This window comes from Rissa tridactyla, chromosome 1 (genome assembly GCF_028500815.1).
Source record: "Rissa tridactyla isolate bRisTri1 chromosome 1, bRisTri1.patW.cur.20221130, whole genome shotgun sequence".
Taxonomy (NCBI): domain Eukaryota; kingdom Metazoa; phylum Chordata; class Aves; order Charadriiformes; family Laridae; genus Rissa; species Rissa tridactyla.
In genome coordinates, this window is record NC_071466.1 from 130,961,093 (window position 1) to 130,986,340 (window position 25,248).

The 25,248-nt window shown below is 55.7% G+C and overlaps 1 protein-coding gene across 5 annotated transcripts; it reads right to left on the minus strand.

Annotated features, from left to right (window-relative positions):
- On the minus strand, positions 1-24,712 carry GPR156 (G protein-coupled receptor 156). Of its 5 annotated transcripts, none has more exons than XM_054188377.1 (11): positions 24,535-24,712; positions 15,445-15,591; positions 15,193-15,338; positions 12,672-12,808; positions 10,138-10,273; positions 9,423-9,533; positions 8,274-8,399; positions 7,714-7,809; positions 4,688-4,924; positions 2,685-2,843; positions 1-2,068 (listed from the first exon to the last, which is right to left on the minus strand). In XM_054188377.1, exons 3-11 carry the CDS (start codon positions 15,295-15,297, stop codon positions 866-868), a joined length of 2,310 nt encoding a protein of 769 aa, XP_054044352.1. In that variant the 5' UTR covers positions 15,298-15,338; positions 15,445-15,591; positions 24,535-24,712; the 3' UTR covers positions 1-865. The 5 variants fall into 5 exon arrangements, with proteins under 5 accessions (XP_054044352.1, XP_054044355.1, XP_054044353.1 ...); XM_054188380.1 differs by having other exon boundaries at positions 15,193-15,357; XM_054188378.1 differs by having other exon boundaries at positions 15,193-15,361.
- Positions 24,713-25,248: the final 536 nt, after the last annotated feature.

Sequence of the window (25,248 nt, forward strand, 5' to 3'; positions counted from 1 at the left end):
TTAATTTAAACAAGCCTCATTCCAGACTACATCATCCATACAAAGACATACATAAGGGCACAAGCCCCAGAAAAAAAAAACAAGGCAAAAAAGGAAAAGAAAAACCTTTTCAGATCCTCCGATTGCTAGCGTGTCTTTCCCTTCAGCTCTGACCTGAGTCTCACCTACAACCGGGCAACTGAACTACACGAAACACAAAGACAAGACATCTCCAGGGACGTCACCTTTGGACTCCCATTTTCTCACTCAGATGCTACCAAAAAAACCCAAATTCCAGAAAGTCTCCCCCACACGCAGCACCCCAGGCGTGGGGCAGCCTGCAACTTCTTCTGGCATCTGTCTGCCTCCCATCTCCAGCTGGGTGTGATGCTGGTGGGAGGCTCAGCATCGGCAGCCCCAGGGGGAGGAGTCCTCTGTCTGTCTGTCTGTCTGTCTGTCCGCTGTGTGCAAGAAGCCACGCGTGTTTCTGAGACATGGTGCTGCTCCCCACCGGTGCCAATCACCCAGCTCTCACAGAGAAAGCCCTCTGAGATGATGAAGGTTGGGCTCTCGCAGGCCACCCAGCCCCAGTCTTCCAGCTGCCAGCACCGGGACAGACAGACATGCTGGGTGTCTGTGGGGGTGCAGGCAGCTGCCCAGAGTAGCCGGGACAAAACCACCGCCACCTCCCCAAGTGCTGCCAACCCCCTCTCAGCCGAACACAGTGTGCAGTCACCACTGACCAGGCTGGGGCTGACACTGCGACCCACAGCGGGGCAAGGTTTATTCCCAGCCCCGAGCTGCCAGAACAAGACACATCCCTCGGAGGGACGCGTGGCATTTTGAGGACGGGGGGCACAGGCCTTTGGGGCAGGGGTGCTTGAAGTCACACAAAGGTGGGCTTCAGATCTTCTTTGAAGTTCACCACAGGTTGGAGCCCGCTGTGGTGCTCTGTCCAGTGGCCCATGCCCCTGCTGGGCTCTGTGTCCGTGTCCGTGTCTGTGCTACTGCTGCCCAGGGAGCCATGTGGGCTCTGGAAGCAGACCTCACAGCAGGGCCGGTGGCAGCCGTGGAACATTTCCTCGGAGCTGCTGCTGCTGGAGTCAGAGTCCGGGTAGTAGTACAGCGAGCGCAGGGAGGGCTCAGTGGGTCCCCTCAGGCCACCCCGTGGCCGGTGCTCCCCCGGGAGGCACGGGGAAGCACCCTTGGACTCCGGCCGTCCTGGCCATCCCTCGGGCTGGGGGCAGACCTCGCCAGGGACAGCGGGAGGGGACGGTGCTGGTGGGTGAAGGAGCCCTCCACCAGCTGTCTCCCCTTCTCTCCCCAGGGAGATAAGTGCCAACTCCCCATGGCCCCAGGCGCCTGCCTCCTTCACCCCACGGCTGGCACGAGGGGACATATGCCCAGGGACGCAGGTGGAGGTGGCAGGCAGAGGGATCCTCCGCCGCCGTCTGGCCAGGTAGGGGCTGAGGGGCGTGTGGAAGCCTGGGTACCCCTCCTGGGCTCCCCACGTTCCTCCCTGCTCACTGTGGGGTCCCTGGCTGGCACGTGGGGGTCCCCTGGATAAGGCCGGGCTGTAGGTTTTGCCATCCAGGCTCAGCTCTTGCAAGATTTCCCGCAGCTTCTCGCTGCTCACGTAGCTGACTTTGGGGGACGACTCCCAGGCCAGGCCAGCTGAGATGTCATGGTCCGGCAGCAGCTCTGGAGGCTGGCCCTGCCCCGACGGCATCCCATGCTCCTGGGTATCTTTTGTGCCACATTCCAGGCTGTCCCCCATGTCAAAAAGCAGGTTCTGAGAGCAAACAGGCTTTCCTGGCCACACGTGCTCCGGGGTCTCATGTTTCCAGAGTTCCTGAGCATCACCGCAAAGAGGGGATGTACCCGGCAAGCGGGGAGTCTGCCACCCATCCTGCTCCGGATCCGGGGGGCAGCAGTCCCCCGGCACATCCCCGCGCCGCCCCGTGCGCCGGGTGCCCGGAGCAGCTGCCGGCGCCTGGGGGTCACAGTCGCCCTCTGCAGACATCAGCCTCATCAGCTTCTCCTTGGCGCTGCTCACTTGCTCCTGCAGGCTTGCGATCACGGCATTTTTCTGCGTCAAAACAAAATACGCTTTGTCAAGCGCGGGGCGGGCGGAGGGTACGAAAACGCCGCTGATTTGGAAGCAGGCGCTGCCAGAAAATGCCTCTCTGCGTGGAGGGGTGCTCTGAGGCAGCACAGCAGCAGGCCGGCGAGAGCCAGACTGGCACCATGTGTGATCTCCTCCCCCATGGAGTCCCCAGAGCCCCCCAAATGTGGGTACGGGAAGGGGGGCACTGGGACAGGCGGCTCTCTGAGCCGGGGTGCTCCTGCCCATGCAGTGTAGGTGAGGGAGCAGGAGGCTGGGGGGGTTTCCTGAGATGGAGCATCTCCCCACTAAATTAACCATGTTTGACTGGGATGTGGAAACCAGGCTCTCCTGCTCTTCCCCCTCCATGTTTTTTTTTTAAACCCTCTGGATCACGCCTGATTTTCAGCACTTTGGGGTGCAGAGTGATGTGACAAAACAAAGCGGCTCTTCCCTGTCCAGAGGGAAGAGGCTGGAAGGTGAGCACCAGTGTGGACCAGGGTGTAAGGAAGGGCTTCTCACCCTGCAAAGCCTTCAGCCCACAAAAGGGAAGGGGAGAAGCCAGCGCGGCCAAGGGGGGGCGGGCGTCAGAGCCCCGTACCTCGGTGAGCAGCCGCTTCATGGAGTTTTTCTCCCCTATCAGCTGGTAGAGCTGCTCCTCGCTGTACACCGAGCGGCAGCTCCGGCTCGGGCTGGTGAAATATTTTGCCATGTGGCTCACGGTTTGGCTTTCTTCTTCAAAGGCTTTCCACTGCCTGAGCTGGGGAAGCAGAGGAGGGCGTTATCGGCGCGGTACGCACAGCCCCTGCCGAGGCGGTGGGACGCCGGCGCAGCTCGAGCGCGAAGGAAGACAAAGGGACAGAGAAGGGGAGACAAAGGCAGGGTGTGACGGAGGAGCAGAGACGGGCGGCGAGAGATGGCTGGGCGAGGGGCTGCAGCAGCGTCGCTTGGAGCCTCCCACCCATCTGAGCCCTACCCTGTCCCCGGCTCCAGCTTTTAACACAGAGAGGGTGGGTGCCTGCCGGCACTGCAACCTCTAAGCGCGCTGTAAAAGCCCCTTCTCCCCCGGCTCCTCGACTCTGTGACAGACAAAAGACAGTGTCACGCACGCCTCTCTATCCCCAAATCGCCAGCGACAAGCTGAAAAAACAGCAGCACTCAGTACCCGTTTTCTCATCTCGTTTCTGCACGGAAGCCTCGCGCAGCCCAGCTCCAGCTGCTCATCGATCTCGGATGAGCAATAGAAGAGCAAGCCCATTAGGAAAAACAAGTTGATGAATTAAAAGATCCAAGTTAAATAAAATGTTCAAGGCCCCCAAGCTACAGCAGGAAAAAATGGTACAGGCAGAACGCAAGTACAGCTCATCGGCTCCTCCACCTTCGCTCCGAGAGACCTCGCGCTTGGCAGAGCATCGCCAGCAGGCTTGGTGCTTGTCACAGGAGGTTTGGAACCTGCTCCCATGGGCTCGTCATCTAGCGAGGTGGGACTCTGCAGTTATACTGCATCAACTGAGGTAGGAAGGGACCTCTGGAGATCATCTAGTCCAACTGCCCTGCTCAAGCAGCAGGCTGCGCAGGACCATGTCCAGCTGGATCCTGAATATCTCCAAGCATGGAGACACCATAACCTCTCTGGGCAACCTGCTCCAGGGCTTTAGAACTTTTCACAGAACTCCCCCCGTGATGGGGGGATCACCTTCCTTTTTCTGATGTTTAAACAGAATTTCCTGTGTTTCAGTCTGTGCTCATTGTCCCCTGTCCTGTCAGTGGACACCACTGAGAAGAGCCTGGTTCCCCCCTCCCTGCTGCACCCCCATAGATATTTATGCATGTTAGTGAGATCCCCTGAGCCCTCTCTTGCACAGATCTGCTCTTTCTTCAGCTTCACCTCTTCCTCCCTTTCTCACCTCATTTCCTTGAGCCCAAACATCCCTCCAAACATAACACTGAGTAAACAACTGTTTCCTCTCCCTGTAACAATGGGAGCATTTTTCCCACTAATGTGGCCAGACACACCAGGCTGCTCCTCGAGGACACAGGAAGCAGAAGAGCCTTGACTTACCACAAAAGGCTTCCTCAAAATATCTCTGTGTCCTCCCCCTCGCCTGCAGCAAAGCCCAGCTTCCTCCTCCAGGAGCACAGAGGAGGACAGCCTCCCCTGGGGACTGCCAACCCTGGCGAGGTCATCTGGATTGCCAGAGCCCACCTCCATCCCTGCCGTGGGCAGAAACCCTTGGTGGGAGTGGGTATGTGGGGTATGAGGAGAGGACAACTGCATAAATGACCGATCCCATCACTCATGTGGAGGAGGAGGAGAGCAGCAGCCACCTCGCCTCCACGCGTGCCCCCTGCGTGGTTGCCATCCACAGCATGGTCTTGCAGGAGGGCTACTGAGCAGCAGCTCTGCAACGTGCCTACACTCCTTGGAGACTCAGGGGACCTGCTTGCGGAAGCAGAGCCTTTGGGATTGGAGGACGAGCTGTGCAGGTGAGCCCAAATTTTTGGCAAAAGAAGCAAGAAAGTAAGTGCTTTGGTCCCCACAGCTGCTATCATTAAACTCCAAAAATGTTCCAACCAGGTGGTGGGACGGAGGTGGCGGCATACCTGTGGGACAAATATGAAGCAGTTGATCGTGGTTGTACACACGAAGATGCCTCCAGAGGTAAAACCAAACAGCAAGTTGTGCCAAGTGCGGAAGAAACGGTGAACTAAGCAGACAGTGCCAGCAGCCAGGAAAACAAGGTTGACCCCCACGATGAGCGTCAAGGACTGGTTGACTGGCGGGGAGCTGACGTTGTCGGTCAGACCGGCCAAGTAGGTCCCATACAGCAGGAGGATACTCTGGAAGCAGAAAAAAGAGGTTTCCAGAGTGTGGAAAATTACAGCCTGATGGCATCAACCCCCACCTCGTACCGAGCCCGGTGAGCTCAGATACAGTCAGCGCAATCCTAATTAATGCTCTTTGATCTATAATGCAGACCTTCAGCACATGGTGGTGACACCGCAGCAAACGCCCAGCAGGCTGCTGCAGGTCAGAAGTGGGGCTGGGGAGGGAAGGCAGGAGCGAAGGCGGCGGTGGGCCCTGGGGGTCCCGAGGAGCTGAGGGTCAGGTCAGCAGGTGATGCCACGGAACAGGGAAAGGCTGGGAGAGGCAAGACGTGAAAACCTCCCGTTGGGCAGCCTGGAGCAGGAGCAGCAAGGATGAACAGACAAGAGACGGAGGTCCCTGCAGGGATGCAGCAGTGGGATGCCATCAAGGAGCAAGGACATACCTCTGAAGGAGCAGGAAGGAGATTCAGAAGGAAAAAGCAAGGCAGAAGAAGTGGAGGTTTAGACTGGAGGGAAGAGGATATACTTGGTGCCTCTTTAAATAGAAATCCAGGAAACTACCAGGTGCAATTCTTCTCCCTTCCCTTCACCATTTCCTGCCTGACTCTAGCAGCAGTGAAAGGGGCTGGAGAAGTGCTCTGTACACAGAGGCCGTCCCTCCTCCAGAGCAGGTCAGTTGTTTCAGAGCAGGCTTCCTCACCGTGCTGCCCCTTAAGTGTCCCAACGTGTGCATCTTTCCAGTGTGCTCAGGATTAAACCTACCCAGCAGGCTGAAGCCCTCCTTCCCCAGGGCACACTGGCAGGAAACACCAAGTATTTTTTGCCCGCCCCTATAGTGCAGGCATGGTCTGCCTTCTTCAGGATCTCTTGGAAATACCATCTAACAAAATCCCTGCTCCTGCGAGGACCCAGAATACAGGGAATACAACTCCTACATTATTCCTCTGCTACTCAGTAAGCGCAACTGTTGGCAACTAAGAGACATTAAATTCTCTTTTCGGCATCAAGAAGTGCTTTGTGACCTGTGGTGCAGATGTTCTGTAGACCCTTCTGAACCCCTCCGTGCTATGGCTGCTTGATGACCGTGATGGCCGCTGCCAGGGTTAAGGTCCGGAGGGACCCTCTTACAGGCAAGAGAGGTTCACGTCCATGGTCTTTGGTGAGACTCCCAACTTCAGAGCACCACGAATTCTCAAGGAGGGGTTGTAACAGTGAGACCTGCCTCGCCGGGAACTAGGCTGATGCCCGACCCTGCTTTGTAGGATCTGCACTGGATCATAACCACGTTCACCACAGGGCACCTCCAAATACACGACGCAAAGGCAAGCCAACTCCTAATCCCTGAGCAAGAAAAAAAAAAAACAGCACCAGAGTCCCATTTGAAATTCATATAGTCTACCTGGGACACAGACAACAGCACTACTGTCTAGTAAACTAGGACTTTCAGTAAGCACAGGACTAAGTTTTTTGTTTGTTTGTTTGTTTGTTTTAATCTTGAGCAGAGGACTTTGTTCCTAATTCCAGGCATGTCCTTGGCAAGTCATTTCTGTTCATTGCTCTGTGCCAGTAAAACCAGGATAATACACTGAGCAGCTTCACAAGGGGCTGAGCACATTAATGCCGTGGAAGATAAGGAGCGCTACATACACGCAGAGATAGAGCCTACTCTCACATTAGTGTACACCCAGATTAACTCCAGAGAAACCACTAAAGAACGAACTTCATGACCCTCAGTAGGTAGACAGGATCAGGGTCAGGTTCAACGCAACATTAATGAAGAGTACCTGGGACCGGTAACGGGGATGTTTTATTGCAAAAAGCAGTTTGTAGAAGCTGTAGGCAAAAGCATTACCTGTCTAAACCTTAACACAAACTGTGGACAAAATCAGAGGTGGAGACACAGCACTGAAAGCCCAGGGAACTGGGCAATCCCTAGCACCAAAGCACTTTGAAGGACAGGCTAGACTAATGTCTTTAGAATGAAGTGTAGGAGGGAGGAGGACTTGGCTGTGTTGTGAGGTCTCTCTCTGCTCTTTTTCCTATGATTTTGGGTAGACGGTCAATGGGTATAATATTACAGTGAGTCAGAAAGGAACTGCCTGTACTGCACGCAGAGATGGAGCCATTCCCAAAGAAAGGCTGTGATCTCACAAGCTTCATCAACAGCAGCTTTCTGAAATGCGTCCAGCCTCTGCCAACCCAGAGACACATGAGACCACAGATAATTACAGCGATAATTATACCCACATAGTTACATCAGTATAACTAACTCTTCTGGAATAAGAACGGCCACGTGCAAAGCTACACCAGTGAAAGTGTACCTCAGTGGTATAATTAAGCTGATAGACATCCTGTAAAGGTAGGCACCAAGCACTTGTCACCAGCACCTCCTTGATTTGGAGTCAGAGGACTCGGGGGCTGAGCCACGTCGTGCATCTCAGGCTTTACGGAGAAAGTGTGCTTTAGGAAACAGTGAGACACGAGTTGTAAGAAGGCAGATAGATGAGGCGTGGGAGGTTGCAGGGAGAGAACTACAGTCAGTGTGCGCACGGTGCACGTAGAAGAGACGGTGAGGCAGGCGAAGAGCGGCTAACAAGGCTTTTACAAGGGAATGCAAGAAAACATCAACATGGGAAGGACTGGAGAAGGGAGGGCTTTCAAGATGAGCAGGAGTAACCAAAATCTGCAACAGGCATGTAGCTTGGGAAGGCAGCAAAACTACAAATGCTGCTAAACAGTTTAGGCTGAGAGGCTGGGAAGAGGCGAGAGACAGTGCAAGAATCGATAAAGAGGTTACGTACCTTAAACCCTAAAATGAGCACGAGCCAAAGCTCAGAATAAAGAGATGCGCAGGACTGCACCCGGCTCACCGAGCAGGTCATGCCTTTCTCCGTCGCCTAGGAGGCAAGGGGAAGGCAGAAGTGAAGGCTGCTGCCCCGGCCCGGGAGCAGGCATGGACCGATGGGCACACAGCTGTAGGCATTTGAGCAGGTCTCCTCTGTAAACTCCTAAAAGGAAAGGCCAACGCCGGTGCTGCCACAGGCAGAGGGTTAAAGCAAGGACGATTTTGGCACTCTGCTGTCGGTTAAACCTTTCTCTAAAGCATCTGCAGATGCCATGCACCTCTCCTGGGTCACCCAGGTGACCTGCACAGAACTAGAAATTTTGCAGCAGACTGTCATCTCTGTAGTAGACCAGACATAAACCCAACCCAGAGCACTCAGAAGGCTTTCTGCCTTGTTTTTCTTCTTTTTTTTTTTTTAAACAGCACCTCCAAACACCTGACACATCCACCAACTTTGTCCACAGAGATCAGACAGGACACAGTGCAACCCTCCACCACCCCTCCTCATCCCTTTACCCGCAGTGAGATGCTGAGGCTTCGGAAACACTGGACTGGATCAGAGAATACCCACGTCAAGAGCAACACAGCATCCGCCAGCACCAGCGCTGCCACCATCGCCAGCAACTGGAGGTCTTTGATAATCTGCAAACACACAAGAAGTGTTACCATGGGGGGCAAATGGACACCAATAACCTCCATCCCCTTGGGTCTCTTTCTGGTTGTTTCTTCCAAGTGACATTTCCATCCTAATACTTCTCCCAGAGCGGAGTCCAGTGGCTCACCTACGACCGAGTTGGCCACAGGATCTCTGTCTCCAGCTCCCACACTCTTGGAGACCTAATCAGGCTTGGGGCCAGGTATAAACCCTCCCCGATGGTGTGGCTAGCTAAGACAGAAAACAGCTCTTCCAGAACAAGAGTATCACCCCTCATGCCCGTATCACAAGCAGAGACAAAAAGTGGGGGGAGGGGGGGGGGAGTGAAGCTGGCGGGACTATCATTTTGCAAATTTAACAGTTCCTCAGGAATGGGAGTCCTTGCTGGTACCCGGTTCCTCTACAAATCCTCTCATCTCTCACCTTTCCTCTGAGACCTACTTTTTTCACCGTTGGAAAGGGGCTGCTGAAAGCTGGAAGAGCAGCATTACATGCAGAAATGTCTATAGGTGGCTCCCATTTTCCTCTCAGCTGCTGTATCCCCTTCCTTCAGTGCTGCAGAGGAGTTCCCTCCCTCCCTTCAAGATGCATCTGAAGGTGGCCATACATCAGACAACTTTGAGGATACCTGGTTTGTTTTCATCCTGCAAAACCAATCAGCCCAGACCTGGACATACACACTGGCATGCAGTGTAACGAAGGTGTGTGGCCAGTATAAAATGAGAACAAGACCTTGCTTGGTGATGGGGCTGGGACTCCACTGGGGAACAGGCGTCCTGGCAGGGCACCCGCTTGCCTCGTAGAGTGGAAAATCTCCTGCCTCATTGCGCAGGAATAAATGAGGATCCCATGCCCGGCTAGGTGTGAAACCAGACCTGTGACGGTGTCACCCATCCCTGTCATGTGCCAGTTTTATCTGCCATCCCGCACTGGTTTGGGACTTGCTGGTGTTCACCCACCTTGGGGAGTTTGTCGTCGTCCCCTCTCTCCCCCCGGTACTGTGTACTCACCACTCGCTTGTCCGGCACCCGCTGGGTGAACACCTTGTAGAGCCGCCAGCTTTTCCCCAGGACGGGACCGAAGACCAGGGAGGTCCCCACGCACAGCAGGCAGAGCCGTACCTGCCGGGGGGGGGAAACAGCAGGGGGCTGAAGGGACGGCCGGGGGGCTCACAGGGACATCCCCTGCCTGCCCACCCACGGATGTGATAAAGATGTGTCTTCAGAAGATCTGAAGGGTCATATCAGACACCAGAAAGCTGACTGCGGGGCAAAATAAATTAAAAGTCGTGTGTTCCTCTGCAGGCATGCCTGCTGCCTGCCTTCTCCTCCTCACCCTGAGCGGCTCGCATGGGAGGAGCGGGCACGGAGAGCCAGGCAGCTTGCAAGCAGCAGGGGCACGGAGGGGCTCGGCACCAATAAATCACTCGCTGGCACCTCCGTTAATTATCCTCAGCCCGGCAGCTGAGCAGGACGGCAGGGTGTGCTGTCTCCCGCGTCCCACTCCCCCACCCGGGTCTGTGCCCAGTCCCCAGTCTGGCAGGGCGGCTGCCCTGGGCCAGGACACGGAGGGTTCATCACACAGGTCGGCGCGTTGATGATCATTTGCTTTGCAGCCAAAAAACTCCCCTTCAGCCTCGCGGCACCTGTGCATGCTTATACATGCCCGTGTCTGCGTGCGTAGGCACCTGTCCCAGCAAACACCACCCCACCCCACCCCGCTCACCTGAATAAGTTTTTCTACCGAGTCTCCGGACGGCAGGCTCTGCTCCTGAATCCCAAAGAGGTAAGCACTAGTGTAAGTCAAGCCACTGCCCAGCAGGGTCACAATGTTCAGATTGGGGCTGGACATCTTCACGATCCTCCAGGAAACAAAGCAGGGAAGGCGGCGACAGTTACTGAGAGTCACGACCTGGCAGCACAGGGGCAAGGTGCCCTTACAGGGATGACGGTGGCCATAAGGGATGCTGAGACACTGCCTTGTGTCCTCCCCAGCCCCTGCTGTTCACAGCTCCTCCAAAAGCTCAGCCATTGCTCCATGGTGCATACTGCATCCCCTCCCCTGTATTGCTGGAGTGCTTCACTATCCTTAAAGTATTCATTTTGCCCTACCCTGACGCCCCTGTGGGACAGCAAGATCCCTTCTTCCCAAAACGGCCGGGTACCAGGCTGGCCGCACAGCACCCCTACCCCCTGCATGTGCCTGCGGCGCAGAAAAGCGTCCCTGAGGCAGCGTCAGGCGGCGTCTTTATGGACAAAACTGTGGCAAGCTGTGGGCTTTAGGGGCAAAGCAGACAAGGGTCACTGTAGCTGGGTCTCTCTGCTACCAGTGCCCATGCCAGGCACGCAAAGCTGCTGCGGTTGCGGCCAGCACGTGCTGTGGCCACACGTCCCCTCATCAGCACAGAGCCAGGGGAAGCGATGCCCCACGGTCATGCAGGTGGAACACAGCTCAGCACCCAGCTCAGACCCCTGGGTTCAAGGCCAACATCTTCCTCTTGTCCTCTGTTGTGAAGGGGCAGAGTGGAAAAACTCATTAATGCAGCACGCGGTGGCCGTCCCCAGCAGTAAGCTTTGGGTTACAGCAGCTACAAATGCCTCCAGGAAAAAGCTCTTCCTACTCCTCCTTCCTTTGAGGAGACACTTCCACCCTCAGCACAGTCTGGACATCAGGAAGCTGCCAGCAGTGCTCAGGTTACGGCTCCCCCTCTGTAATTTCACCCCATCGCTCATAACCCTGCAACTGTATTCAGGGAGGGGAGAATCGACCCACCGATCTCTCCCGCCCTGTCACCCTTCTCCAGCAAGCCCATCAAGCGAAAGCTGTAGCTCCTGCCACCCCCCCCCCACACCGTGTAGCTCCGTCCCTTCAACCTGCTGCTAAGTCATTGTATTTCTCTACCCCTGAGCTCCGTCCTGGCTTGCTGCCCCGCAGGCGCAGAGCCTGGGATTCAACCTGGCTCTCTCCTTCCCTGCCTTCCTTGCCATGCCTCAGCCCCTGGGGAAAGATATCCATCAGCTCACCCTCCCAGCTGCAGGAGGAGAAAGGTCTCCTTTGCCCTCCCAGCTTCAGTCGGCAGACCAGTATTTATTTGCTGCAGTGCAAATAAATAACGCACATTCATTACAGCTTGCTCTGAGAATATCTTACCTAAATAACTTGATAATCAACTAAGGTGGCCACCGAACTCAACACCACTCTGCTTCAGTAAATCAAGCGCTTGAGAGCGGGATGCAGGGCATGCAGCTCCTGCACCACCGCAGGCACGGGGCTGAAGATGAACCTTTACGAGCAGGACGCTCCCGACTGCACAGTGCTTATAAGAAGCGTTATGTGTTCCTTAACACAACCAGAGCGCTGAAACAGCCGCAGCCTGGGCTGCACACAGATGCACCTCCCTGTACAAAACAACGGCATCTGGAGGAGCACAAAGGCTTTGCCAGGTGAAGCTTGGGAGAGGGATTTATCTCTGGGGGAGGGGGAAGCAGTTGAGAGACCAAGGGACCAACGAAGCTGAGGGGAAGGTGGCAAGGAGGCAGGTGAGACATCCAGAACTGCTGAGGAAGGATAAGCACTGGCTGAGGCAGTTTGAGCTACGAGGAATCGCTGAGTCTTCTGCTTGATTTATGGGGCATTCAGGGGAGCAGGACTTTTTACATCCTTCGTGCAGCCTGAACAGCACCAAGGAAAGCCTGTGCTCCACCACCAGCTTCTCTCACCAATGGAGATCATGCTCCCCACCAGTACGGACAACCACCAAGATCAAAACTGGTTAGCAATATCTTCAAACCGTGAGTAGCCCAAAAACAGGAAGGATGTGTGTGCACTGTGGGGAACACGATGGCTTTGCTCATGGGGCTACGCTGCTCAAAGTGATGCTCTCAAGACTGTGGAGCGGAGAACGAGACCCGCTCTCTTTCTGCTCACTCCTGTTAATGGTTTTATTGAATAGCACCTTTGGGATGAGGCCATGCACTGCTGCCTCTGCTACGCCGGAGGGCATCCATGCTCTGTCTTGTTCACAGCTCCCTGACTTGTGGAAGAAGGGAACAGTCCAAGAAGGACTGTGATCAACACTGGGCATGATGGAGAAAGCTGCAATATCCCTGGCGTTGCCCTTGCTTGCCCCGTGCTGTTCCTTCAGGCTTTACCCTCCTGGTCCTTAGCTGGCCGTCAGCTCAGGGTCTGGCCCTGAAGGAGCCTGACCCCTCTGCCCCAGGGCAGGGGAACTCTCACAGGCAGAAGGGGGAAGCCCTTACCTGTTTTTCCTGAAGCGAATTGTGAAGACAAGAAAGAAGAGCGCTAGCAGGACTCCTCCAGTCAGGAATGACCACACAACTCCCAGGAGAGCAGCAGAGAAGGACGGGGAGCTCTTCCCACTGCGGTCAGAAGATGTCTGGGGGAGGCAAAAGGGATAAGAAGGAAGAGGATGTCGCTGGCATGGTCACTCCCACGCGTGCTCCCGCTCAGCCAGAAGGGACTCCAAACCACATCTCCCAACCTTTCTCAGACACCCTGGCGCTAGACCAAGACCCGCTGCCAGGGCTAAGGGAGATGTATGTAGACAGGACACATACGCTGCCACTTGCTGAGCGCACAGGAAGAGAGGGCAATAGAGGAGCCCTCTTCTTACAGCCAACTAGACAAATACATAATGAAGCCATACGAGTGACTCTCAAACCTCAGGCAGCCCTGGTCGTGGGAGAGAGGAATATGGGCAACGGTTCCCCACTGTCTTTCTCTGGAAAGAAACCTCTGGAGAAGGACCTCGTGGTACCCCGGTTTGCAACACACGCTTTTGGAAAGTTAGGTAGGGCATCCTTGGCTAGCCATCCCCACCCTTACCCCTACATGCAGCAGATAACCAACCTGCCAGCTGAGGTGACGGGGAGCCAGCAGCAGAGCTGCCAGTTGGCGCAGAAAACACAGAAAAGGGAGTGGGACAGCGTTTTTCAGACGCGTTAGGTAGCGACACACGGAGCCGGGCTCCACCCGTCTCCCAGCTGGCTGGAAACTAGCTTGGTTCTGGGTAGACATCAGCTGAGAACTGGCTTTTGAGGGACACTCCCAAAGCAAGTATGATAGAAGCACCTCTCTCCTTGCATACAGGAGGCCTTATGGTTTTAAATCTCCATTTGAAAAAATTCTCTGCTATCTCCCTATCAACATAGGATGGACAAAATGATCCTACATGAAACAAGAAACCTATTTCCACTGCACATCTAAAATACTCCAGCATTTTTAACTGGGTGTGCACGTGTGGGTTCATTCGCACATACCATGTGCGCATGTTACTGATAAATCTTTTTTTTTTTTTTTAAAAGTCCTTTTTCAGGTATTCCAGTTCACCTGCAAGCAATTTCTACAGCAGAAGACTATTTTCCCAACCGCTGCCACTGCCCCAAACTCCCAATTCTTCCTTCAAGATCTGAGCTGTTTCTGCTTCCAGCGTTGGTAGAAAAAAAATCTGCAGGCGGAAGACAGGCAGCTGAGAGCCGATGCTGCTGCTGCCACATTATGCTGGGATGCAGCTGCATGCACAGCTCAGCCCTGCTTTGCTGCAGCGCGGAGGGGAATCCCTGGGGAGATATGCATCTCCCTCCAGCAAACTGCTCCCCACCTCCTCTTCCCTGTCTCCATCGTCCGGCGGGTCTTTTAGCTCTCCGGGAAATGAAGACCACACCAGACAGTGGAGATGGTCAACCAGGTCAGTCACCCAACCCCTCACACCAGGCCTCACTGTGCAAAACCCCCATAATTCAGCACAAATCGGGGCCATCTTCCCACCTGCCTGGAGCTCAGAGGTGCTGATGGGGCTGGTACGAGGCTGTAACATCGTGCTATTTCTGCAGCCTGCCTGGTCAAGCCTGAGGGTAACACCTGGCTTTTGCCAGTAAGGTGAGCAGGGTGGACTTGGCATCCTGGTGCTCCCACACTTCCCTCACACCTGCATCCATCAGCAGTATCTTTCCACCGCTGGCTGCTGCCAGCAGCGTTACTGCACCCTCTTCCCACCAACAACCCAGGGACCAGAAACACCCCTGTGGTCTCCAGCTCTCCTTTCCCAACAACCACCCCCCCCTCCCCGGACCGCTGTTTCCCTGGATGTTGATCCTGCTTGAAGTTGATGAAGCGCTTCGTTTACCGCTGAGCGGAGTGAATCCTGGCCCTAGCAGGGGGAATATTAATTGTAAGGCAGCTGCCAGAGCCAGAGGAGCCAAGCAGCTTGCAGTCTTCTAATTAAAGGCCTGTGGTCGTGCAGGATGTGATGGAGAGCTGAGCGGGCCAAGCCTCACTTGTCCACCCAGCAGCCTCACGCAGAGCCAGCTGCAGCCAAGTGCATCCCGGTGTCATTTCTACTGGCTTAGTGGTGGTGGGGGAGGTCCCATTTATTATGGATGGTGACTTTTAATTAAATCCTCCTGTATTCATATTCGAAAAGCACTTTGAAGTTCCAGGGGATGGGAGAGGTCAAGGGCAGAGGAGGCCATCCCAGGCCACTCCTAAGAGGCTGTCATGCTGGCCAGCACACAGGAGGGCTGCTTGACACGACTTGGCTGTCGTGGCTGCTTCCTCACCTTCTGCCTAACTGCTGGGTGTCATCTGGGCAGGGCTTGTCTTGGAGGCCATCCCAGGAGGTGACAGCGTGCAACCTCTGGCCGGACCGGGATTGCTTGCCGGCTGTGCCCCTCTGCCCCCCTTCTCCATCCCTCCACCCAAATTCACTCCTGCGGAGCAAACCTCATGCCCCGGCACGCTCCCCCCCGCCTCCGTACGTACCACCGAGACAGTGCAGAGCTCCTGCAGCGCCCGCCGATGCTGCTCCTGGCTGCCAAAACTGGAGCTGCCATCACAGAGCTCAGAGCAGTTGAATCCCGGCTCCATAGCACATCCTCAGCCGTCATCCAGCGGTGCCTTCGCCCCTCCTGGAAGGATAAGGGTCGGCTTCCTCCAGTGAGAAGAAGAAGCCGGATCTCCCCCTCTGTCAGCAGGCCGTAGGGAAGGGGTCTGGCAGCCCCAGGCTGAGCTTACCCAAAGCGATGCGGTGCACATCCAGAGCCAGGATGGGGAGCGCCCAACCCCCGGCGTCCCCCGGGGTGTCTTCTGCGGCGAGGGGAGTCAGCACAGCGTGCAGGTCCCCACTGAGCACGGTGGCATCCCGAGCCCTGCTACGCCACCCTGCAAACCAACAAACGCCGGCGTCAGGGCTGCCCCTGGCTCCTACACCCCAGTTGTGGAGACGAAACCGGGTGCCGTGCCGGTACGAGCCGGAGCATGGCACCCCAGCACCGTGAGCTCACCGCAGCTTTCCTCCACCAATGCGTTTTCCCACACTGGTGCAATTTAAAAAGGATATTTAAAAGCCCAACACCTCTGTGCCACCCGTCCCTCCTGGCGCTCTGGCTACCAGGTATTGTCCCCGCCTGCGCCCGCTCCTCTCGCACCACCTTTGCCTCTGTTCCCTCTTTCGTTTCTCTTTTCGGTGGGGACTTCAATAGGCCTCATTACCATTTTAGACATGAGGTCATACTTATCCTCAAGCATCCTTACCCAATTACCATTGTCACTGGTTTTAATTAGCTTCCAGCGCACGACCATAAGCAAGTCTCCCGTAGTTAGCAGCTGGGGAGGAAGCGCAATAGCTCACTCCCTATTTGCTCCTAACAACAGGTGGGAGGAAAAAATTATCCATATCGTGGCTCCTCGGGGCTGCTTCCCGGCTGAGCATCCCCTGCGCTCACACCCTGCGCTCCACCCTTCCCTGCCGCTACTCCCGACACTTTGATTGCCTCTCCTTGCAAGTCCTTTCTTTGGAAAAACTCCCGTCATTATGTGAGCAAAGAAAGAGTAAATTAAAACGAAGCGCGGTCACCAGGACCTGTTCTGAAGCTTGCTGTTCTTCACGGGGGATAATCAGGATTCAAATGCCAGAAAAGCTACGGGCGTTGTTCCTCAGCTCATGTAAACTGATTTTCAGCTTGAGAAGTTGCGTATGAGTCCCAGCCCGAAAATGTCAGCGGACCACTCATCCAAAATTAGCTAAAGCCACCTCTGAAGCAACAACTTCAACTCTCCCACTGGCAGAAACCCCAATGTACCGTGGGTCTTCTGTGCCAGGACTGCCCCCAGCACAACATCAGCTCGCCGCGTCCTCTAAACACAGTATCACGCGTTGCCCAGGCTTACAATTTTACAGGCATGATAAGAGGTTTTGCTTTTTTTATTTCCAAGCATGCTGGTGCAAGCCAGCTCCATCAAGCCTCCCTCTCCCTCTAGCTTGTAGCAAACCGTGGTGGCGTTTCCCCCACAGCAGGACCACTCTCTGGAGGCTTACATGCCCTTCATCACTCAGGCTAAGCAATCGGACAAGGGGTATGGCTGCAGAAGATATCCAGCTGCTGCAGCGAACCCAAGGTATTGCAACAACGGTAGAAGGGTGGTGGAGAGGAGGAGACGAGCTCCAGGTGAATAGTTCAGGCGTAAAGACTGGTAGATGAGACAGTGCATGGGGGGGCTGCATGCGTGCCTGGGGGTGGGGGTAGGAGAGAGGCACTGAATCTCTGATGCTGAGAAGACCTGTAGGCGAGTGCTGCCCAGCCTCCCAAAGGGCTCGACTCCTCCCCATGCCCCCAAGTGTGTTTAAGGACATGGGGTCTCCCCGTAACCCCTGTAACTCCCTGGTAACTCCCTGTAACCTCCTGCCATGTCCGAGGGGGAGCCCACCTGCCATGTGAACCGCCACCAAGGCTGGCATGAGGCCAGCAGGCACGGCCCTCCCGTGGCTCACAAATGCAGATGTTTCCACAGGGAGAAGCAGTTCAGCCCCCATCCCCCCAGGAAGCCACCCTTTGGCGGAGGACAAGAGCCCCTTGGGGTCTCCCCAGCCCCCCATCCCACTATTCCATAAACGGCTCCTGTGCAATGTTTATAACAAGCCAGGGCCAATTAGCGCTCATTAGTATGCAACAAAGCAAGCACTAGTGTGGTTGTCGCAAAGGGCAACAGGCATTTCCAGCCCAGCTCCTGCCTCTCGTGAGAACTGGCAGGAACACTGCTCCATGGCCTGGGGAGCATCTGAGGGGAACCGGTGCTGCCGGGGGGTCACTGCCCTTCAGGGTGGGGTTGGGCGATGGTTGAGGGGACAGACAGCAACACGGGTAAGAAAACACATCCTTAAAACGTGAGGGTCTCTTCAGGGCAGAGACTTGCGGGATTTTTTGGGGTTTGCTTTCTGTTTTGTCCTAAGACCAAAATGCCCAACAATTCTGGTGGATCACTTCCAGAGCAGAATCACAGAATGGTTTGGGTTGGAAGGGACTTGCAAAGATCATCTGGCCTAACCCTCTGCCGTGGACAGGAACATCTTTCACTAGATCGGGTTGCTCAAAGCCCCATTCAATCTGGCCTTGAATGTTCCCAGGGACAGGGCATCCACAGCTTCTCTGGGCAACCTGGTCCAGTGTCTCACCACCCTCACAGTAAAAAATTTCTTCCTTATGTCCAACCCAAATCTACCCTCTTTCAGTTTAGAACTGTCACCTCTTGTCTCTGTCCTTATAAACGCCCTTTAGGTACTGGAAGGCTGGAGCCTTCTCCTCTCTAGGCTGAATAACCCCAGCTCTCTCAGCCTGTCCTCACAGGAGAGGTGCTCCAGCCCTCTGATCATTTTTGTGGCTGTCCTCTAGACTCGCTCCAACAGATCCACGTCCTTCTTATGTTGGGGGCTCCAGAGCTGGATGCAGCACTCCAGGTGGGGTCTCACCAGAGCACAGTAGAGGGGCAGAATCATCTCCCTCAACCTGCTGGCCACGCTGCTTTGATGCAACCCAGGATGCAGTTGGCTTTCTGGGCTGCGAGCGCGGCTCACGTCCAATTTTTTGTCTGCCAGTATCCCCAAGACCTTCTGCACAGGGCTGCTCTCAATCCCTTCATCACCCAAGAGAAGTTAGTTCTCATTTTCTGTGTCTGTCACTCCAGAAACATTAGGCTCCTGTTTGGGTAATTTCAGAAGAAAGTTCAGCTCCCAGAAAAAGGAAGGGAAAGGCTGAGGGCGTTAACACCTGCTTGTGCTCCTGTTAGCCTGAGCATCACAGAGGGAAAAGGGAAGCCAGAGAGTGATGCCCACAGTAAGCAGAATTTACTGTCATTTGATTTTCAAACAACAGACATGAGCAAACACCACAAGAGCAGTTTCCAACAGCCTGCACACCCCTGTGGAAGCAGTCGCAGCATCAGGTGAAGTAAAGCCCTTGCTCAGCCCGCTGGCTCTGCTTGCCTTGTTCTCCTCCTCTTGCTGCCCTCGGTCTCTGTGGTATTACATCTACCGGCTGGTATTTGGCTAGTATTTGGCCATGACTGAGCATTGGCGTGCACGTGGACATGATCCAACAAGCCTGAAGTTGATAGGAAACAAGTGACTGGACCACATGAGAAATAACAGCACCATCATCTTCTAACGTAAAAAGGAAGCACTGACTGTTAAAACCAGTACTAGGATAAAAGCAATTTGCAGTCACCTCAATGGTTGATCTTCAGGGCTGGAAAACCTGTTTCTTTAGATCCTTCAAGACCCAAGATTACTTTTCTACCAATGCTGAGCAACTGTAGAGTAATGCATAAATATCCCTCAAAAAAGATGCAGTTGATGATGTCTAAACGCACATCTTGACTCTCTCAAGAGTTTCTTCTTCCCTTCAAAACCTTTCTTTTGAAACAGCCGAGGAAAAAACCAAAAACTTAAAGAAACTGAAAAATTGATGCAGCATGTACGGGCCCAGAGCAGGCAGAATGAACGTTTCACCCTAACCAGTTCCTTTGATCTAGCATTGAAAGACAGACTTCTTCCAAAGAACAAGGCAATGTCACAGCTCAGTGAATCAAACGGTGGAAAACTGAAGACGTCAAATTGCAGAAAACAGAACAACTGCATTGAGAAATGTGCTGGTTTCCATAAGCCCTGCAATCCTGTCCGGTCACATCAGCCCCGACAGTGAAATGGTGCCTGGACACCTCTGCAAGGGAAGAGCAGAGCACATCTGGAGAAGCACATCTGTTGGGAAGAACCTCTTGGGAAGATGGCTGTGTGGCCAGCTGCGACCCGCGGCTTTGCTGCATGCCGGAGAGACAAAGAACAACCAGGGGTGAAGGAGCGATGTGCAGAGATCAGAGCCACTCCTGCCACCTCGGGAGGGAAGCAGGAGGACTTCAGCTCACCCGTGGCGGGTCTGTGCTGCTGTTACCACTGCTGATGGGAGACGGAGGTCGCTGGTGAGGACCAGCCCCGGCTAGACAGGACGCCCAGCCGCACGCTTAAAACAGCAAGTTGTCCAGATAACTGTTCCAGCGAGATGAACGACATGAGATGGGGTTTTGCAATTCAGAAAATGCTGGTACTTCCGAGACAGGCTCCTGCTTTTCCCTTCTGCTCTTCTTGTCCAACAAGATCCCTTCTTGTTTGACCTGAGAAACCTGCAATATTGCCAACCCCAAGGCGATCAAAAAAAAAAAATCACAAGCTAGACTTACTGCAACACCCCCCCAACGGAGCTAGTTAAAAATCATGAGTTAAAACGCACAGCATATCTGAAGCTTATTTTTAATTTGTATTTAAAACTTCAGCATCTAAGTTTTCACACTTTCCCCTGCAAACACAAAAGGAACAGGAAAGAAAACCAAGAAAATCTGCTTATCACGTAGTCTTAAAACCTGGGTTACAAAGCCTCAATGCCCAGTTACACCAGGGAGCTGGAAAACCATCACCCTACTTCCCAGGGACCACGCTGTTCTCTTGCTCCATCATGCTCTTGCCCCTGGTATTTCCAGAGGCACCTTCAGGCCTCTCAGATATCTTCATCCCTGGCAGACAGATGGCTAGCTCACTGCACAGCCACACGATGGGTCACGTCACAGAGCCCAAACTGGGCCATCTTCCCACCCAAGCAGTGTCCTTGGCTATGCTCCCGCTCTGTGACCCAGGCCCAGGGTATGAGTGACAACCACCGGGAGCTGCAGGACCTTGCTACCAGCAAAGGCAGGAGATGCAGGACAACCTGCTCCTGTCTCCCAACACACAGGGAGCTCACCGTGTGACTCTGAAACCTGAAATTCCACATTGACTGAAGACAGCTGCAATTTTGAAGCCCCCTATGCGTTTCTGATAGCACCTCCCACGATCATGAAGGCAATCGCTTCTGAACGCTGACCTTACCCATCACCCCAGCGCTGCGTGTCTGTCCACTGTACGGACAGACAGGGACGGCAGGGAGGATGTCACCAGGCTGGCACGTTCAGCTCTGTGTCTAGGCTTTTTAACTGTCTAAATGCAGGTTAAATACCGCCCAGCTCCTTTCATTTCTGTGGTTTTATGTTTTGAATTTAAAGAAACCTCCGTGCAAAAAAAGTCATGACTTTTTTGAACCACCACGTGGTCCTGCAAGGGGCCTACTCACCAATCTCCCACCAGGGAGCTGCTAAGGCTTTTAACTCTCTAATTGCTATACAATGACAGACATGCGAGAAATGGAGACAGACTAGATTGGAAGTGCTCAAAGGAAGGAAAACTGGAAGGAAATACCGAGAGCCCGGGGGAGCTCACCGCAGATGAGACCAACATGACCAGAGCTGATGGGCGGTGAGCCAAATGTCTGGAGCTGCCGCCGAGCAACTCTGTGACATCCAAAGACCTGAGCCCTCCCACGTGCCCAGCTGTAGGAGTGGCCGAGCAGCACATGGATGAAATGAATATAAAAGTCCAGGTTTCTGCCTCTCCGAAGCAGCTGAGGGCCCAGGCATTAGGATCCCACCACCCATCATGCTGAGTTCATCTCCGCTTGCGCCCGGCGGATGGGCATGGCTCCCTGCACACAGTGCCCGGTCACAGTGGGAAACAGCCAGAAACCCCATGGAAAGCTCCTTCCCACTGGATTTAAGTGGCACCGCTGGTACCTCCAGGTGGAAGCCCATCTTTCTGCGCTGAACAAGAGCGGTGGTGGGATCTCCGCTGCAAGACAGCAGCATCACCACAAGGGGCTAAGGCGGGCGCAGCTCCCCCACCAGAAACGGGGCAGGGGACAGGCCCCAAGCACAGCTCCAAGAAGATGCGGTGCTGCTCCTCAGCCCTTTCCCATGCCCAACCCTCTGCCCCCCAGGTGCAGGATGCAGTGCGTAACACCCCAGCAGCCGCGCTGCACGAACAATGAGGCCAAACACAGGTTTTTTCACCACTTTGGGCAAAATCTTGGGGTTTCATTATTCCATAACAATCATTTCATTTCTTAGTGGGAGACCACACCTGTAGGTACAGTTCTGCCTCCAATGGGCAACCTCCCCATTTGTCCCCATGCCCTGGGCCAGGGGGGTCACAAGCACCGGCCACATGGCAGTTGACCCAAAAGTGGGACGGCAGGGGCTGCCCCCTCCAACACCATTTCCATGCTGAACCACACCTTCATGGGAAACAGCCCCAGACTGCATGGCCACTATGCCCCGTGCCCACAGAAACACAGCTCCTGCCCGCCAGGCTGCCTGGCACACCCGAGGAGAAGAAACATCAGAGGTGTGCAAAAATCCCCAAGCCTCTGCCTCGCATTTTGCCGTCCCTTCATCCTGGGTAGCCACTGTAGGGCAAGCAGCGAGCCCCATTCTGCAGGGCTGGTCAATCCTGGATCTCTGCCAGGGGTCACTCCCGCATCCCTGTCCCAGGGAGGCTGGCACCTTGTCACAGGACAAGGATGCTGCAGGACACCCTGTTGGCTGAGTGATGCTCACGCTTGCCCACCGGGATGCTGATTCGAGGCACTGTGACAGCGTCCCGGCAGAGCAGCAACAGGTCCGAGTGCTCAGAAACCGGGCTCCCGGCCCATCCACGTTGCCTCCATTGCCTATATGGTCCTCTCCCGCTTCCCTCTGGCTGTTGACATGATCTCCTTTGAAAACCTGTCTTTTCCCAGGCCATTCCCATCAAATACCGCTGCTTCCCACTTTGTGCATGTCCCAGTACGCTGCTCCAAGGCACGTCTCAGCCCCAAGCACCGCTGGCTGCTCCAGCATCCCTCCTACTGTCAGCTCCCTCTGCCTTTGGGGTGTTTGTACCAGCAGCTGCAACGAGCTGAACAGCTTTATGAGGAGGTGTAGCCTGCATTTTTTTCTCCCTTAACTGTACCATCTTTAGAGAGCCACCATGAATGAGAGGTTAAAATGCCTGATGATTTAGTATTTTGATTTACAAGAGAGATCTACCTTGTGGTTGAGGTGTGTATGACTTAATTAAAAAGCAGAGCTTCACCCCCACTGAAGCTGGTCGCTGCTGAGCTATCGGATGCGGAGGAGGAAGAGGCCACAGAGGGGATATTTTCATAAAGGTACATTTCAGATCAAGCCTATGCCCTCAAGAGCTCTCCCTTTCCAAAGCTGGCAGAAAGCTAGAGCTGCTCCTGCATGCAATCAGACACCGTCCCCTCACAGCCTTCGCAGCACCAGCACATTGGTGTTTTCACAAGCAGGTCTCGAACGGCCAGGCTGTAAAGCCAGACTGCCGCAAGCATGGAGACAGCTGCTAACCCTAATGAGGTTGGCATCTTATTTTTTTTTCTTCTAAATCAGACAGGATTTTGGAAATCCAGTGGCACATTTTGTCCGCAGAAGAGGAGGCAGAACAGAGCATCGCAGCTCTTTCACATTGCCTTGCTGACCAAGCAGCAGGGAGTATTTCCCCCCCCGCCAGGAGTCAGATTTAATTCAAGGCTCTGAAAGCTGGAGGTGTCCACGGCTCATCTATCTCACCTCCCGGATACCACAGGCTGCCAAACTGCACCCAGTGGTCCCCCGCTCAGGCTGCTTGTCCCTTTGCTGCGCAAAGCAAGCGTCCCACCAAGGGACAGGGCCGCATCAAGGTTTCCACGAGGTCTGCCAGCCGGGGATCCCTGCAAACAGCGGCGAGGCTCGCTCAGGGGTTGAGAGATGCAGTTCCAGAATTGGAGTTCCACCCCAATCCAGGTGGAAAGTGCGACTTGTAAACTATGCAAGCAGAGGGGTCTGCAACAAGAGAGGGGTACGCAATGCCCCGGGCACCAGGCGGCTAAGGCGTTGTGGCAGATACATCAAGGACGCGTAAGAAATGCCAGCTGCAACTCAACACTGACAGCTCCTGGTTACCAGGGATCCGGTTTCCTTGGCCTCCTTCCCTGCCCCTCTCAGGCTGCAGAGCACCTGTGGGGCAGCGGAAAATCCAGGTCTGGGTGAGGGCTCCATGAGCCACCCTCCCGGAGATGTGCCCCAGCCCCGGGGTGCTGTGCGATGCTCAACTCTGACAGCTGAGGAGGAGCAAATGCTCCGGGTCCCAGACTGCTTCCCGGGGGGCTCTCACCCCCAGTATGCTGGGGCAGGACTGTGGATCCAGCACTGTAGGGGCACGCGGGTCCCTCTCTCCTTCTCCCTCAAGCGGGTAGGTTGCCACCTTTCTTCCCCCACCCCCCAAATTAAATTCTGCAAAGCAGGCAGTTTGCTCAGGTAGCACCAGTTTCTTTGGAAGAAACCAACCAGCGCTGCAACTTCGCATCCTGCCAGACGGCCCTTTTCTACCCCAAAGTGCCGGCAGACTCGCACTCCCCCGGCCGGCTCCCGCTCCCCCACGGCGCTACTTGGACTCTTTGGGACGGTATTTTCTAGAGAGCTACAAAACACCGGCACAAGCCCGCCACTGTTTCGAGCTCAGGGGTGTACTCCGGGCACCCCCAACCCAGCGAACGGCAAGCCGGGAGCCCTTCACCCCCAAAATAAGCCCCCCCCCCGCGCCCCCAAACCCGGCCTGCCCACCACCACTGACCCCCTGCCAGGGAGCGGGAGTGCTCGGGGTGCTGCCAAACCTTCCCTCCGGCAGCTGCCAGCGGTCCGGCGGCTGTGGGGTGTGGGGGGGGGGGGGGGGACCGTGGGGCAGCACCCAAGGGGAAAGGAGCGGGGGGGGGAGGGGGGGGCGGCGGGGCAGAGCTCGGGAGGGAAACGGCACCCCTCGTCCCAGCCACCCCTCTCTGTTACCGGCGCGGCACCGCGCTCCGCGACAGGCTGGAGCGGGGCAGCCCCATCCCACCGCCGCTGTCCCCCCCCCCCCCGCGGCCCCCGACCAACCTGCGGGGACGGCACCCGGGCCCAGGGTGCGAACCTGCGGGGCTGGCTGCAAGGCGGTGCGGGCGGCTGGGCTGCTCCTTCGCCGGCCGGGACGGGACGGGACGGGGCGGGGCGGGATGGGGCGGGGAGCGGCCCCCCGCCACCGGGGGACGCGGAGCTCCGCGCCGGCGACCGCCCCGCAGCTCCCCGGCACGGTACGGCACGGCACGGCACGGCGGAGGCGGGCGGCGGGGAGGGGCCGTGGCGGCCGCGCTCCTCCCGCCCGCCCGGCGGCTCCGGGCCCCGCTTCCATCGGAGCCGGGACAAAACTTTTTAGCAGTGAGGGGGGGAAAAACCCGGCGGGGTTTGGACCCCGCTTCGCCCTAGCGTCTTCTCCCCCTAGTTGTCATCGCAGTGTCACCCCCTCCCAAAAACACACACACACCCGCCCCGCTCCGTGACAGAGCCGGGGACCCCCACCAGCACAGCCCACCGCCCCGCCTGACCTGTCCCCGGTGGGTGCCGTGTCCCGTTAGCCCCACGGTCCGTCCCGCTGCCCCATGGCAATGCCCGTCGCCTGTCCCTGCAGGTGGGGACGTGGCCCGGCCGGGTAATAAGTCGTCTGGTTGTGGCCCTGCCTGCAGCTGAGGCAGCACAAAAACCCCACGTCTGCGGCAAAACCGGCCGGTGAAGGTGAGTAAATGCGAGGGCGGCCAGCCTGCGCTCTGCGACCTG